Source organism: Quercus lobata, chromosome 8 (genome assembly GCF_001633185.2).
Source record: "Quercus lobata isolate SW786 chromosome 8, ValleyOak3.0 Primary Assembly, whole genome shotgun sequence".
In the NCBI taxonomy this organism is placed as follows: Eukaryota; Viridiplantae; Streptophyta; class Magnoliopsida; order Fagales; family Fagaceae; genus Quercus; species Quercus lobata.
The window spans coordinates 7,534,548-7,550,909 of NC_044911.1; the positions used below are offsets into that span (position 1 = coordinate 7,534,548).

The following is a 16,362-nucleotide window of genomic DNA, read 5'->3' on the forward strand; positions in this document are numbered from 1 at the left end:
GTAATCCAGTCAGCACAGGGATTGATCCACAAAAAAATCATCCTGCAAGAAACAACCAAAATGTACCAAGAGGACCAAATTCTATACCGAATCCAGTCACTACATGGACCAATTCTCTACAAAATATTCAAGCAAGGATCAACCATGATGTACCAGAAGGACCCAGTCCAATAGGTAATCCAGTCGGAACATGGACCGATTCTCTACAAAATATTCAAGCAAGAATCAACCACGATGTGCCAGAAGGACCCAGCCCAATAGGTAATCCAGTCAACACATGGATCGATCCTTTACAAAATAACCATGCAAGAGTCAAAGTTGATTTTTTCCCAAAATTTCAACCCAATTAATTGCAACATGGGACCGAAGACTAGCTAATCAGCAATAAACTTGTACAATTAAATTTTAATATCAATAAAATTCATGGAGAATATAGCTATCCAAATTAAATCGTGTACATTCAATTGCATGATTAATTTCAAATTGATTATAAACATAACTAATCTGAATTAATTTTGAGAGGCTTTGGTCAATCGAAAAGAAAAAAGTTTCGAACAAAAGATCTTGGACTGGGAAGTTTGGATTCGTGTGGGGAAGGTGTTAGGCACCCCACAACGCCTATTCGAAGATAGTACCTCATTTTTATTTATTTCAAACATTATGTTTTTGTGAAGAAATAGTATACTTGGCATTTTGAAAAATTTTTTGAATAAGATTTTTTTTTTTTTAAAAACAATATACATATATAGATGTAAGTAAATATTTACATGTAGCAAACATGTGAATATTAACTCCAAAGAATATTTGCAATCAAGACATGTGAGGTATGTACGTAAGTAACATGTGAGAGAACATTCAAAACATGTGAATAGAATATTTAATATATACATAGCATGTGAGTACTAGCTATCATAAGTAGGCAAGCTAATAATTCAACAAAGAGAGAGGGAATTGAAAGAATATCACCTTGTTGTCATCCATAGTTTTCTCATTTTCATCATGCAAAAAAAAAAAATGACCAAAATATAGCTCATTAGTGCCGAAGAAGATGACACGGATAATGTAAACTTATAAAGTGTTCAAAGACTCGAGAGAAGTGAGCCATGAACACAAATCCTTAACTACAACAATTCTAAGAAAATGCTCAAAACTAAAAGTATAAAAAAATAAAAACGTCAACTTTGATTAGTTTAGAAAAGAACGTTTTAAAAAGAAAAAAAAATCTTTTATTGTGAAGTTTTTGAGAAAAACACTTTTTTGAAAAAAGGACCCTTATTAATTTTTTTTTTTTTTAAGAAATCCAACGTGTAAAAGTACTATTTTTTTCTAAAGACAATTTTAGGATTTTTAATTAAAAAGTTGAGGTTATTTGAAACATTTTCTTTAAAAACATTTTTTAATGTGGTAAAAACACTTTATCTTTGCAGGATATTTTTTGCATTTTTAAAAAGAAGGGAGAAAACATTTCTTGGTAGGGAAATTTGACGTGGAAAAACCCATTTTTTGAAAACATAGATTTTTTGAAGAAACATCCATTTGAAAACACTTTTTTTGTATAGGACAAAGGTTTTTGTAAACATATTAATTTCGTATTTCCCTTTTTTTTTAAAGAAAATATATATCTATTTTTTAAATTCTTTAAAAAGAAGGATTATTTAGAAAACCATTTTTTTAGAAAACACTCTTTTTTATTTGAAAGACTTCATTTTTTTGAAAAAAGGTTTGGAAAAGATTTTTAAAAAGCATTTCCTTATAATAGTGTGTAGAGGAGTTGTTTTACTCAAGCATATTTATTTTATGGCAACATTAATGATGAGAAATGTAAAGAGACAATAATAATAAAATGCAGAAAATTAATTGCAAGGAAAGTAAAGTAGAGAAATTTAAATGACATAAAAGTAAAGTGCTGAAATATTGTAAAGGTGGATTACAAAGATTTTTTTTTTATGTCACCCTTAAATAAATTTTAATCTCTTTCAAGCCTTATGGGTTTTTCATCATAAAGAAGTGGGAGTTCTAAGCCATCAACCATTCTAATGAGACATACCCACATTGTTCTTTATTTGAGGTTTAAAAACCATTTAAGAAGGATGAAATAGATAATATTTTTTATTTAGGTGTCTAGGTATAGGGTATTATTAAAGAACATAGAACATATTATTAAAGAACGCAAAAAAATGGATCATAGATTTATAGTTTGAGAAATATGACCCAGATTTTACTTATAAATTGGAAACTTGATAGAATTGAATCCTTTCGATCGCAACGATTCGATATACCGCCAGTTGGGATAGATGTACACGAATAATATCCATCCTATATAGGTATAATAGGTTTCCTCCTTGTGTGGCTAGAGGAAATTCGAAATTATGCGTATGAATAGAATTTTTAATTAATAATTTCAAGTGGATCCATAAAAATTAGAAATAATGAAATCAATTAAATATGATTTAAGTAATTTTCATTATTCCAAATATATATCCGGAAAGGAAAACAAAATCATTTGTGGTCTTGTCCTCTTCACTCAAGCTAGATAACATGTAAATAATTTTTCTTGCAAAACAAAATGAATGTGTAATAGAGAAAAATAAATTATGTTATATGTTTTCTCACCTCATATCTCCAATTTATTATTATTATTATTATTATTTTTTAATAATAGGCCTTGGCCAAACGTGGAGGCCAACGTAACTTTTTGAGGATGGATCGGTCATCACATAGTTAAGAGATGCTGTGGTTGTTTTTGTTTATCTAAATTTTTGGTTAAAATGCTCTCCTGGGTTTTCTATTGACCAAAGCCTCTCACAATTAATTTGAATTAATTATGTTTATAATCTATTTGAAATTAATCATGTGATTGCATGTACACGATTTAATTTGGATAGCTAACATTTAAAACTTTCCAAGAATTTTAATGATATTAAAATTTAGTTGGAAAAGTTTAGTGTCGATTAGCTGGTCCTGGGTCCCATGTTGAAATTAATGGGGTTCAAATTTGGGAAAAAAATCGACAATTTAACGTGAAAAGACAGGGCCAAAAAAAAAATGATTGACCTTGGCCAAATTGCTGATCGACCTATGGACTTGGTATTCATCTACCAATCGAAATACATAATACAAAGATCTGTACTCGACCTTGTGCAAACCCAAATTTTAATTCACCCTCCGTTTCTCCCCAATTTTCACTAACCCCAAATCTATGACACATACTAAAGAAATTTATGGTTATAATACTTTCAGTTTTTTTTTTTTTTTTTTTTTTTTTTTTTTATGTATAACCCTGGTATCAATTTTAAAAAATAATTTAAAAATCATAATTATCACTAAGCATTCGTCCATTCTTTTAATTAAATTCATTTGTGTGTGTGTGTGTGGTGGGGGGGGGGTCTTTGTTTAGAAATTCCTAAATCTACCATACACCTACCCTCCCAATTTGCAGAAATCGGAAACCTTGCTCACTCCTAGTCACTTAGTACCTAGGGAGGAGACATTAGACCAGTGAGTTCAATTGAAATTGAATTCTTGTCTTAAAACATATATCAACGGGATTTTCGAATTAAAATTAATTTATCATGCTCACATCGTTTAGGCATTAATTACAAGGGTTTATTTTGATCGAAAATTTGATCTTTTGTGATGGGGTTCTTTGATCTTTGCATCCAGTGCATCACTTCGATCGTTGTGAAATTCGATGTTTTTGCAATTCATTTTAGAAAAGGCTTCAATGACATTTACGCTTATCTAAAGGAAACTTAGGATTTTGACCTTGTGAGGATCCTCGGTTTCAAAACGAGGTGTCTACAAAATGATTCTCACTTGCGTAATTGGGAAGGTGAAAGTCATTTTCTGATAGAGGATGGTGAATTGGCGAGTATATGGACAATTACAATAGGCCAAATATCCGTCATCTTATTTAAAGATATATGTAAATTTTGGTTTAGAGGAATTCATTTGCGCTAACAAAACACTACTCTAAAATTGAATAAAAGAGTTACCAGAAACAATGATTAGAAAGGATGATACTTTGTGATTGAGAGTACCTTTGTTGTTACAAGCATAAATATGTTTGACAACAATACAATCATGACAATTATGCGACGACATATGATTTTGCTAGTTGGTGGATTGTTTGATAATTCATTAATCAAACCTTCCACCCCATCTTTTAATGAATTTCTTGTGTCAGTCTTCATTGAAAAGGAAATAGGCACTATTCATTGAAATTCTGCCTCGTAAAAGGTTTTGGGTGAGTTTGGTTCAGCTTTTTGTAAAAGTGCATAATGAAAAAAGTGGAGTTTTTAAAAAGTGCATAATGAAAAAGTGCATTTTTAAAAAGCTAAGTGTTTGGTAAAAACTGTTAAAAAGTGTTTTTTGAAAAAGCTGAGTGTTTGGCTAGCACTTATAAAAGTGGAGGTTTGAGTTATAAATTACTAAAAAGGACAAGATATATATATAAGTGAATTTTTTGTTTTAATTATCTCTCTTAATGCAAATTATGGACACAATATTTTTACAAAAATTTCACAATAAAGTCTATATGACAAGTTGTTAATGGTAGATAAGAAAAATAATAATGTCATTAGTAGGTTCAAATGAGAACCAATAACAAATTACTGTGTAAAATTTATTATTAGAAGTGTTACGTTTACAACATTTTTTGCAATATTTTCACAATAAAATTTATGTGGAAAATTGTTACTAGTTCTAATTTGAACCCACAACTGAAATTATTTTTTTACTAACCAATATTAACTAATAATAATCTGTTACTTAAAATTTATTGTGAAAATATTGTGAAAATATTACTGTAGTATTTCTCAATTTGAATTTTTTTATTTTTTATATTATTTTTTTTTTTTTCCATTTCACGTTCACCCATACCAAGTTACCAACCACACGTTTAGTTTTATTTTTTTTCTTTTTTTTCTCCTCCACACGTTCTCCACTATCTCTACCCCTCTTTTTAACTCTCCTTTTCTCCCTCATTCTCCTCATTCATCAGAACATTCCAGGAGGTCTTCTTTCTCCAGCTCCGTCTCTGTTGTTTTTTTTTTTTCTTTTTCTTTTTTAACTTGATTCCAAAACTCTCTCCGATAAGAAAAAGATTTCATTTTCTCTGTCATTTAAGAACATTTCAAGGAGCTCTCATCTTCGTGCTATTGCTCATCTTCGTCCCCAACCCAGTCTAGATGGGTCAGCAAGCTTCTGTCCTTTGTCTTTTTTTTTTGCTTTTATTGTTATGATTTGATTAATTTTAAAACTGTGTTTTTGAGTTTGTATTCTGGTAATCTGATTATGTTTGAGAGAAAGATTGTTTATTGTTATGATTTGTAGTGTTTGTTCTGTAGTGTTTGTTCTGTGTTTGTTCATGGGTATTTCTGGAATTTCATCATTAGCAACGGTAACTATCAAAACGCGCAGTGTGCGTTTTCATTTATGGACCGTTGCCTCACCATTTTCCTTCCGCGTTTTGCCTTCAGTTTTTTCTAAAAGTTCAAAACGCAACTTTTATAAAAAAGTTGCGTTTTGAGCTTACCAAACGCAAAACTGGGTTGAGCTTTTTTGAAAAAGCGCTTTTTGGGCTTCAAATGCTGAACCAAACGGGCACTTTATCAAGTTATTCATCTTAGTCTTAACCTTCACAAGAGTATTAAAGAATTATCTATTACTTTTTAAATGCACTAGGAAATAATCTTTTTCCAAGTACGTAAATCACAATAGATTTTCAACAATAACTCTGTAGGATTTATATTTAAATTTCAACAATAAAATTACCAAAAAGAAGTCATTCAAAATGGAAATACCTTGTGATTTAGATTACCAAGGATTTTTTGACCAAATATTGTTTGATTACTATAAAAATATATTACCTTTATTATCTAATACTTGGGCTTATAAATAAGGTTTGTGAACAATAGTGTGAAAACATCATTCCAACAATCACTTTGTTAAATTATAGCAAGCAAAATGTTTGACTCGATAAATAGAAAGATGATCATTGTCATGTTATTTGTTTTCCTCTCACTTTTCTTCGTGAGCTCAAGTGCTAGAATATCACAATGGACCGATCCACAAAAAAATCTTCCAACAAGAAACAACCAAAATGTACCAGAAGGACCCAATTCTATACATAATCCAATCACTGCATGGACCGATTCTTTACAAAATATTCATGCAAGAATCAACCACGATGTACCGGAAGGACCTAGTCCAATAGGTAATCCAGTCGGAACATGGACTGATTCTCTGCAAAATATTCAAGCAAGAATCAACCACGATGTACCTGAAGGACCTAGTCCAATAGGTAATCCAGTCAGCACAGGGATCAATCCTAAAAAAAATCATCCAATAAGAAATAACCAAAATGTACCAGGAGGAACCAATTCTATACATAATCCAATCGCTGCATGGACTGATTCTCTACAAAATATTCAAGCAAGAATCAACCACGATGTACCGGAAGGACCCAGTCCAATAGGTAATCCAGTCGGAACATGGACCGATTCTCTACAAAATATTAAAGCAAGAATCAACCACGATGTACCGGAAGGACCAAGTCCAATAGGTAATCCAGTCGGAACATGGACTAATTCTCTACAAAATACTCAAGCAAGAATCAACCACGATGTGCCAGAAGGACCCAATCCAATAGGTAATCCAGTCAACACAGGGATCGATCCACAAAAAAATCATCCTGCAAGAAACAACCAAAATGTACCAAGAGGACCAAATTCTATACCGAATTCAGTCACTACATGGACCGATTCTCTACAAAATATTCAAGCAAGGATCAACCATGATGTACCAGAAGGACCCAGTCCAATAGGTAATCCAGTCGGAACATGGACTAATTCTCTACAAAATATTCAAGCAAGAATCAACCACGATGTGCCGGAAGGACCCAGCCTAATAGGTAATCCAGTCAGTACATGGATCGATCCTTTACAAAATAACCATGCAAGAGTCAAAGTTGATTTTTTCCCAAAATTTCAACCCAATTAATTGCGACATGGGACCGAAGACTAGCTAATCGGCAATAAACTTGTACAATTAAATTTTAATATCAATAAAATTCATGGAAAATACAGCTATCCAAATTAAATGGTGTACATTCAATTGCATGATTAATTTCAAATTGATTATAAACATAACTAATCTGAATTAATTTTGAGAGGCTTTGGTCAATCGAAAAGAAAAAGTTTCGAACAAAAGATCTTGGACTTGGAAGTTTGGATTCGTGTGGGGAAGGTGTTAGGCACCCCACAACGCCTATTCAAAGATAGTACCTCATTTTTATTTATTTCAAACATTATGTTTTTGTGAAGAAATAGTATACTTGGCATTTTGAAAATTTTTTTGGATAAGATTTTGTTTTTTTGAAAACAATATACATATATAGATGTAAGTAAATATTTACATATAGCAAACATGTGAATATTAACTCCAAAGAATATTTGCAATCAAGACATGTGAGGTATGTACGTAAGTAACATGTGAGAGAACATTCAAAACATGTGAATAGAATATTTAATATATACATAGCATGTGAGTACTGGCTATCATAAGTAGGCAAGCTAATAATTCAACAAAGAGAGAGGGAATTGAAAGAATATCACCTTGTTGTCATCCATAGTTTTCTCATTTTCATCATGCAAAAAAAAAAAAATGACAAATATAGCTCATTAGTGCCGAAGAAAATGACACGGATAATGTAAACTCATAAGGTGTTCAAAGACTCGAGAGAAGTGAGCCATGAACACAAATCCTTAACTACAACAATTCTAAGAAAATGATCAAAACTAAAAGTATGAAAAAATTACAACGTCAACTTTGATTAGTTTAGAAAAGAACGTTTAAAAAAAAAAAAAAAAAAACTTTTATTGTGAAGTTTTTGAGAAAAACACTTTTTTGAAAAAAGGACCCTTATTATTTTTTTTTTAAAGAAATCCAACGTGTAAAAGTTCTATTTTTTTTCTAAAGACAATTTTAGGATTTTTAATTAAAAAGTTGAGGTTATTTGAAACATTTTCTTAAAAACATTTTTTAATGTGGTAAAAACACTTTATCTTTGCAGGATATTTTTTGCATTTTTAAAAAGAAGGGAGAAAACATTTCTTGGTAGGGAAATTTGACGTGGTAAAACACTTTTTTTGAAAACATAGATTTTTTGAAGAAACATCCATTTGAAAACACTTTTTTTGTATAGGACAAAGGTTTTTGAAAACATATTAATTTCGTATTTCCCATTTTTTTTTAAAGAAAATATATATATATTTTTTAAATTCTTTAAAAAGAAGGATTATTTAGAAAACCATCTTTTTTAGAAAACACTCTTTTTTATTTGAAAGACTTCATTTTTTTGAAAATAGGTTTGGAAAAGATTTTTAAAAAGCATTTCCTTATAATAGTGTGTAGAGGAGTTGTTTTACTCAAGCATATTTATTTTCTGGCAACATTAATGATGAGAAATGTAAAGAGACAATAATAATAAAATGCAGAAAATTAATTGCAAGGAAAGTAAAGTAGAGAAATTTAAATGACATAAAAGTAAAGTGCTGAAATATTGTAAAGGTGGATTACAAAGATTTTTTTATGTCACCCTTAAATAAATTTTAATCTCTTTCAAGCCTTATGGGTTCTTCATCATAAAGAAGTGGGAGTTCTAAGCCATCAACCATTCTAATGAGACATACCCACATTGTGCTTTATTTGAGGTTTAAAAACCATTTAAGAAGGATGAAATAGATAATATTTTTTTATTTAGGTGTCTAGGTATAGGGTATTATTAAAGAACATAGAACATATTATTAGAGAACGCAAAAAAATGGATCATAGATTTATAGTTTGAGAAATTTGACCCAGATTTTACTTATAAATTGGAAACTTGATAGAATTGAATCCTTTCGATCGCAACGATTCGATAAACCGCCAGTTGGGATAGATGCACATGAATAATATCCATCCTATATAGGTATAATAGGTTTCCTCCTTGTGTGGCTAGAGGAAATTCGAAATTATGCGTATGAATAGAATTTTTAATTAATAATTTCAAGTGGATCCATAAAAATTAGAAATAATGAAATCAGTTAAATATGATTTAAGTACTTTTCATTATTCCAAATATATATCCGGAAAAGAAAACAAAATCATTTGTGGTCTTGTCCTTTTCACTCAAGCTAGATAATGCGCAATTAATTTTTCTTGCAAAACAAAATGAATGTGTAATAGAGAAAAATAAATTATGTTATATGTTTTCTCACCTCATGTCTCCAATTTTTTTTTTTTTTTTAATAATATGCCTAGGCCAAACATGGAGGCCAACGTAGCTTTTTGAGGATGGATCGGTCATCACATAGTTAAGAGATGCTGTGGTTGTTTTTGTTTATCTAAATTTTTGGTTAAAATGCTCTCCTAGGTTTTCTATTGACCAAAGCCTCTCACAATTAATTTTGATTAATTATGTTTATAATCTATTTGAAATTAATCATGTGATTGCATGTACACGATTTAATTTGGATAGCTAACATTTAAAACTTTCCAAGAATTTTAATGATATTAAAATTTAGTTGGAAAAGTTTAGTGTCGATTAGCTGGTCCTGGGTCCCATGTTGAAATTAATGGGGTTCAAATTTGGGAAAAAAATTGACAATTTAACGTGAAAAGACAGGGCCAAAAAAAAAATAGATTGACCTTGGCCAAATTGCTGATCGACCTATGGACTTGGTATTCATCTACCAATTGGCAAATTTTTTTACAAATTATTAATATGGTGAGTGATTATTAGCAAGTATAAAAGTGGTGTAAGTGACAAGCCTAGATGCAAACCAACAAAAATTTGCTATTTTAAGAATTTGTAAAAATATTGTAGAAAAATTTGTGCTTATAAAATCATTCTTATAAAAATAATAATGATATTATTAAGGGAGCAAAGTGTAATTTTATATTAAAAAATTACTAAAATTAATACTTAGTATATGTAAGGACACAATTTGCAACGACTCATAATAATGTTGGATTCGCACGTAAAAAAGCCCAAACAATATTATTTATAGAGCGTGGGTTTGAAAGGCTAGGTCTTGGTCACCGGACGGTAGTTCGGGTTGGTTCCGGTCAGTGAATCTCATCCGAGGAGTCTGGGAAGCTCTATGCTCTTATTATTCTCCTCGTTTCTAGGACACCATGGCTGGGAGGACGGGTTGTCCCCCCCTTCTCACACTGCCTCTCTTATCCTTTTATATTGGCATTTATCCTCTCACCAGCGTCCACGTATAAACTCACTTTCCTAGGACTTAAGACCTGTCCTGTCAGCTCATACCTAGAGTGGTTGGGGGTGGTTGTAAAAGCTAAAGAGCATGGCTTTGTCAGGTGCAGAGTATTGAATGGCAGTAATGGCAGCTTTCCCTTTGTCCTTGGTCGTTATACTATCCAGCGTCTCTTTCTCTATTGACATAGATATTTTAGATTTTTTCCCAAACTGTTCCTGTACCATTTTTACCCTTTTTTCTAGGGGGACCTTGGATATGCCGAGGACATAATCATCCTCGGCTGTGTCTCAAGACTGTTTAGACTTTTATTACCCATTCTCGGCTATATCCTTCCTCGGCTCGAGCCTTGGGCCCCAATGTAAAAATGGGCCAGGACCACAAATTATTGGGCCCCACAATAGCCCCTCAAAATCCTATTGTCCGACCTCTTGGTCGGAGAGGAGGGTTTTGATGATGCCAAGCCTTTATTATGGCTCGTTTAGCTCTGCCCTTCATTAATGTTGGCGTCTCTTCATCTACTTAGGAAATGCGCCGGGTCACGAGACATTCTTCTAGATTTACACACGATGCGCTCCCGTCGTTTCAGTGTACGAGGCGCGTCTTTAATAAATTTCCTTTACGAGGCCAATCAAATCTGACAGTTACAGATGACATTGGGGAGTTGAACAGACGCTACCTTACTTGCAAATCTTCTTGGAGATATGTATGGATTAAATGCCACTGAATTCAACTTCCATATAAGAAGCCAAACGAGAGGGTATTCCCTTCGCGTATAGATTCTTTAACCTTCCTAAAGCCTCAACCCTCAAGCTGTGTTCTAAGTCTTCCTTATCAGCATAGCCAAAGCTTATAGTGTGACACATTTGAAGTAGAAGTGGGGATGAAAAGATCACATCCTTCTCAGAAGCATTATGTCCCTCCGAAGCTTAATATGGCTCGGTCAGGACAGGGATGGCAGAGACTCAAGATACCTCTCATCCTCCTTTCAGCCAAACTCCAAAACAGGGGCTCGTTGCGTCAAACTTTTGGTGCGACTGAGCTGGGGTCACCCATTATCAGTACCAGCTGCTCTCTTATGAGCATAGCTAACATGGCACCAGCGTGTTAGGAGTTAGGACTGACGCAGGGACAAAGTATCCCTGCTTTTTCCTCTCTTCCTTCACTGGTGCCTCCTTTTGCCTCCCCTTCTTCTTCTTTCCCATCACCAGATCCATCCTGGTGCTTTTTCTTCTTCCTCTTCTTCTCCTCTTCCACCAAGGGAGGTTTTCCTCTCAATATGGGTGCTACTGGGGCAAAATTTGGAAAGACTTCGGAGCAGAGCTTAAAAAGACTTCTAGCTGTTTGTTTGTCTTGTTGTTTTTTGTTGTTGTTTTTTTTATTTTATTGTTTTTGTAATTTGTTTTCTATATAGGCTTGTTTAAGCCCTTCATTGTACGCTGTAATACCTCTTTATATTAATAAAAGTCATCATTGCTTTACTTCGTATATTCTACCTCTTCTTTTTGAAATGGTTATGTCGTGAATATACGTACTACCATATGACTTTTTTTATTTTTACATTCTGAACGACGCTTAGGGTCGAAATCCCAGTTAATAAAAAGACCTTGCTCTGTGCTTATTGAAACTATCTGGTATAATAATGCTGATTTGAATAAATGATACTTAGGACAGAAACCCTTACTAAGAAAAAAAATGTTATTATGAACTTATTGGAGCTATCGTGTACAATAAGACCGACCTGAAAATGGGTTGTATACCCTAAACTTGAACGAGATGATGGCCAAATGCTCGGTGTCGTGTAGGAAGTAATCATCCGAGGATATATAACCCAAAATGAACAGCCCCTGCAGGCCGCTGAGAAATAAGGCGTTTCGCCATCTACCTAATGACCTTCATAGCCTTAGCCTTTTCTGGTATTTGGTCCGAGGATTGAGCGACTTAGAATTCTTCTTAAGTAGCTGACTTTTCCATAGGTTTGAGTCCGAGGACCATACAATACCTTGGTTCTGTCCAAAACTTGATTTTTTAAGTAGTTGGTTTCCCCATAGGTTTGAGTCCGAGGACCATGCAATACCTTGATTCTGTCCAAAACTTGATTTTTTAAGTAGTTGGTTTCCCCATAGGTTTGAGTCCGAGGACCATGCAATACCTTGGTTCTGTCCAAAACTTGATTTTTTAATACCTTGGTTGTCCACCCATAGGTTTGAGTCGAGGACCATGCAATACCTTGGTTTGTCCAAAACTTGATTTTTTAAGTAGTTGGTTTCCATAGGTTTGAGTCCGAGGACCATGCAATACCTTGGTTCTGTCCAAAACTTGATTTTCTAAGTAGTTGGTTTCCCTATAGGTTTGAGTCCGAGAACCATGCAATACCTTGGTTCTGTCCAAAACTTGATTTTTTAAGTAGTTGGTTTCCCCATAGGTTTAAGTCCGAGGACCATGCAATACCTTGGTTCTGTCCAAAACTTGATTTTTTAAGTAATTGGTTTCCCCATAGGTTTGAGTCCGAGGACCATGCAATACCTTGGTTTTGTCAAAAACTTGATTTTTTAAGTAGTTGGGGGAATTAACCCCTCGGCTATGGCGTGGGACCTTGGTTTAGGGGGATTAGCTCCTCGGCCAAGCCCCTAGAACCATCCATGCTGCTGACGCTACGAAACACAACCCCTAATGAAGAAACGTAGCCCCTAGTGGAACTTTACGCTAGAAAACTACATCCGGCTGTTGGAAATGGTAGGAGGACTTTCTCAACTTACCGCCTGTGCCAACACACAAGCCTTTCCCACAGACGGCGCCAATTGTAAGGACACAATTTGTAACGACCCATAATAATGTTGGGTTCGCACGTAAAAGGCCCAAACAATATCATTTATAGAGCGTGGTTTTGAAAGGCTAGGTCTTGGTCACCGGACGGTAGTTCGGGTTGGCTCCGGTCAGTGAATCTCGTCCGAGGAGTCTGGGAAGCTCTATGCTCTTATTATTCTCCTCGTTTCTAGGACACCATGGTTGGGAGGACGGGTTGTCCCCCCCCCCCCCTTCTCACACTGCCTCTCTTATCCTTTTATACTAGCATTTATCCTCTCACCAACGTCCACATATAAGCTCACTTTCCTAGGACTTAAGACCTGTCCTGTCAGCCCATACCTAGAGTGGTTGGGAGTGGTTGTAAAAGCTGAAGAGCATGACTTTGTCAAGTGCAGAGTATTGAATGGCAGTAATGGCAGCTTTCCCTTTGTCCTTGGTCGTTATACTATCCAGCGTCTCTTTCTCTATTGACATAGATATTTTAGATTTTTTCCCAAACTGTTCCTATACCGTTTTTGCCCTTTCTTCTAGGGGGATCTCGGATATGCCGAGGACAGAATCATCCTCGGCTGTGTCTCAAGACTGTTTAGACTTTTATTACCCATCCTCGGCTATACCCTTCCTCGGCTCGGGCCTTGAGCCCCAATGTAAAAATGAGACAGGGCCACAAATTACTGAGCCCCACAGTGTATATTCTAATTTTAAAAAAAAAAAAAATACTTGGTATATATTCTTATACTGAGAAACAAACACAAGACTGCAAGATGAGTGATGAGTTTTTAACTCAAAGGAACACCACTTTTTTAATGTTAGAGTTAATTTTTTTCCCTACGTGTCACTTTTTTTTTTAATTATTATTATTATTATTTTGTCTCTAGAGTTTCTCAAGAAGACATGTAACAACTGTGTTCCTCTTACCTCATAATTCAAAAATCAGGAAAAAAGAGCTAAAAAAAAATAAAGAGCAATGGGTAGACTGAAAGCGGGTCAGAGTATGTATAAGCCGCAACCACTCCCACAAGCCGTGAGAGTCAAACCCAATACCAAAACCAAAACCAAAACCAAATCCCCTCCCTCTCGTACGAGAACAAGAAAATCAAAATTAAATCTATACAAGAGAAAGAAACAGAAACAGGAAGACGAAGACGAAGACGAAGAGGAGACTAACGGTAATAACAACAACAACAACAACAACAACAGCAACGATGACGACCTTGTTACAGTGGCAGTGGTGCCCACCACCGGTGACGTGTCCGGAGAAGTTCCGGGCCCACTCTCACTACTCCGGAAGTTTCCAAACAATTCCTCTGCCAACAGCAATAATCTCAACCAACTCGCTCCGGCGACGCGTGAACTCTACGCGAAGACGGCGGAGTCTTTGAAGAAGCTGTTGGTTTCGGAGCTTTCGCCGTGGTCTGGGGACGTGGAAACGATGGTGGCATCGGCGAACAGGGCTTTCGAAACCTTGGATTGGCTTCAACCAGATTACACTGAGTTCTACGACGCCGTTAGGGCTGTCCTCTCTCGCCGCGCTCAGTTCTCATATTTCGAGACCGAGCTCCGAACCCACCAAAACGAAGAATCCGGCGCCGTTTCGTCTTTTCAAGCTCGGTTGAAAGAAGCGGTGGAAGCGGTGGCTAGATCCGAAGCCGAGTATTGGAAAGCCATAGAGCGGGTTAGTGGTCTGAAGAATCGGGTTTCGGAAATCCGAAAAGCGCTAAAAAATCTCGAGCTTGAATCTGCGTGGGGGGAAGAGGTGGTGCTTGCTGATCGGAAAAGAGAATGGGAACAATGCCTTGAGTCTCACTTGGCTATTAAGAAGGAAGAGAGAGAGTTGGCTAAGCAAATGGAGGAGAAGCAAAAGACCATCGAAAAGATCAAGCGGCTTCGCGATGAGGCCGAGGCTGGTGTTCAAGGCTCTATAAAGGCTTTGTCTTCTCTCTGCTAAAACAATGTAATGTTACTCTTATCTCTCCGAATTCTAACTTTTTATTTTAATTTATATATATATAAGCTGTTTTGCAACGGTGTTTTGAGAAAAAGTTACGAAGAATTGTGCTTGCAAAGCAGAGTTTTAGGTACTAAAAATGTTGTTTTAAACTCTCAAAATGCCTAACCAATCAAACTCTATCTATGGGAGGTAGAGCTCATTATAGTGTCATTTGAGGTGCAGCTCATTGTGGGGGGTGGTGGTTCTATAAGTTCTTTGTAAACTCTGCATACAATCATCGAAGTGAAAATACAATTTTCAAAGGGCTGTCTTTCCAGCTCCAGCTTATTATGATAGAGAGCCCAAGTATGCCAAATTAGATAAGAGTAAAATCGAATGGTTTGCCCTTCAATCCATACAACACACACACACACATATAGGTATTACTTCAATCTGATGCTCATTTCAGATCCTGTTAACTATTGCAATTTGGCCCTAACCACGGGCCTGCTGACTATGAAAATACCAAGCACATCTAATGGAGCATTGGAGCTTTAGCTTTGACCTTGCTGAATGCAAAACATGATGGATTTATCTGTATCATCTATTAGAATCAGTGCTGATTTATATAAACAATTTTCCACCTGAGCACTGAAAGTGAAATCACTGACATGATATTGGGAGTTTCTTTATTCTCTTGTAAGGAGGGGAGAGGGCTCTGCGTGTGCAGGGGGGGCTAGCTAAACGTTCTAAAATTTGTTATGATCACAGAAATTGTGTGTGCTTATTATATGAGAGATGAAATTGTAATTGACTCCACCGTTTTTGTATTTTCTGAGAGAATTGACTTCACTATTTTAGAGTCCTCTGGTGCATTTGTTCGATCAGTACTTAGGTTTCAAAGACCCAAAACTTCCTGAGGACACTTAAGGGGTATTCGCTCGATTAGAAGAGGAAGTATCAATGGGTGCGGGGTGGGTTTGGCCATCCCTAGTTGTGAGTAGCAACTAGCAACATGCTATAGATGTGATCTCAGAAATTTTGAACAATGTGGAACAGTTTCTAGAAGTTGACATTTGGATTTACACCTATTCATCTGCAGTGTACTTTGTGCTTTTTCACAGACTGGTGGTGATCGATGACAACTTGGCTTTAGCAGCTACTACCATGTTTTTGATTGCTTTTTTGATAGAGAGAAGACAGCTTTTGATAATATCTATTTTCTACTTTCTTTGTATATAACTCAAATAACTTGGATAGTATAGAGGCTTCTCTTTCTCAGGCTTGTACTGGGAGATGTGCATAATGACAATATTTTGTAACCCTCTCTTTTGTTAATGCAATTTCTAATTGTTAGTTTCT

At 35.0% G+C, this 16,362-nt stretch overlaps 1 protein-coding gene across 3 annotated transcripts; it reads left to right on the forward strand.

Moving 5' to 3' along the window:
• Positions 1-13,995: 13,995 nt before the first annotated feature.
• On the forward strand, positions 13,996-16,362 carry LOC115954607. 3 transcript variants are annotated; one of them, XM_031072512.1, is made up of 2 exons: positions 13,996-15,024; positions 15,862-16,362. In XM_031072512.1, the coding sequence occupies exon 1, from the start codon at positions 14,038-14,040 to the stop codon at positions 15,016-15,018; it is 981 nt and encodes a 326-aa protein (XP_030928372.1). In that variant the 5' UTR covers positions 13,996-14,037; the 3' UTR covers positions 15,019-15,024; positions 15,862-16,362. The 3 variants fall into 3 exon arrangements, with proteins under 3 accessions (XP_030928372.1, XP_030928374.1, XP_030928373.1); XM_031072514.1 differs by having other exon boundaries at positions 16,103-16,362; XM_031072513.1 differs by having other exon boundaries at positions 16,125-16,362.

What these genes read in the sequence shown, in the direction of transcription:
- LOC115954607 (XM_031072512.1), top strand. Translation starts at nt 14,038, where the DNA reads ATGGGTAGACTGAAAGCGGGTCAGAGTATGTATAAGCCGCAACCACTC.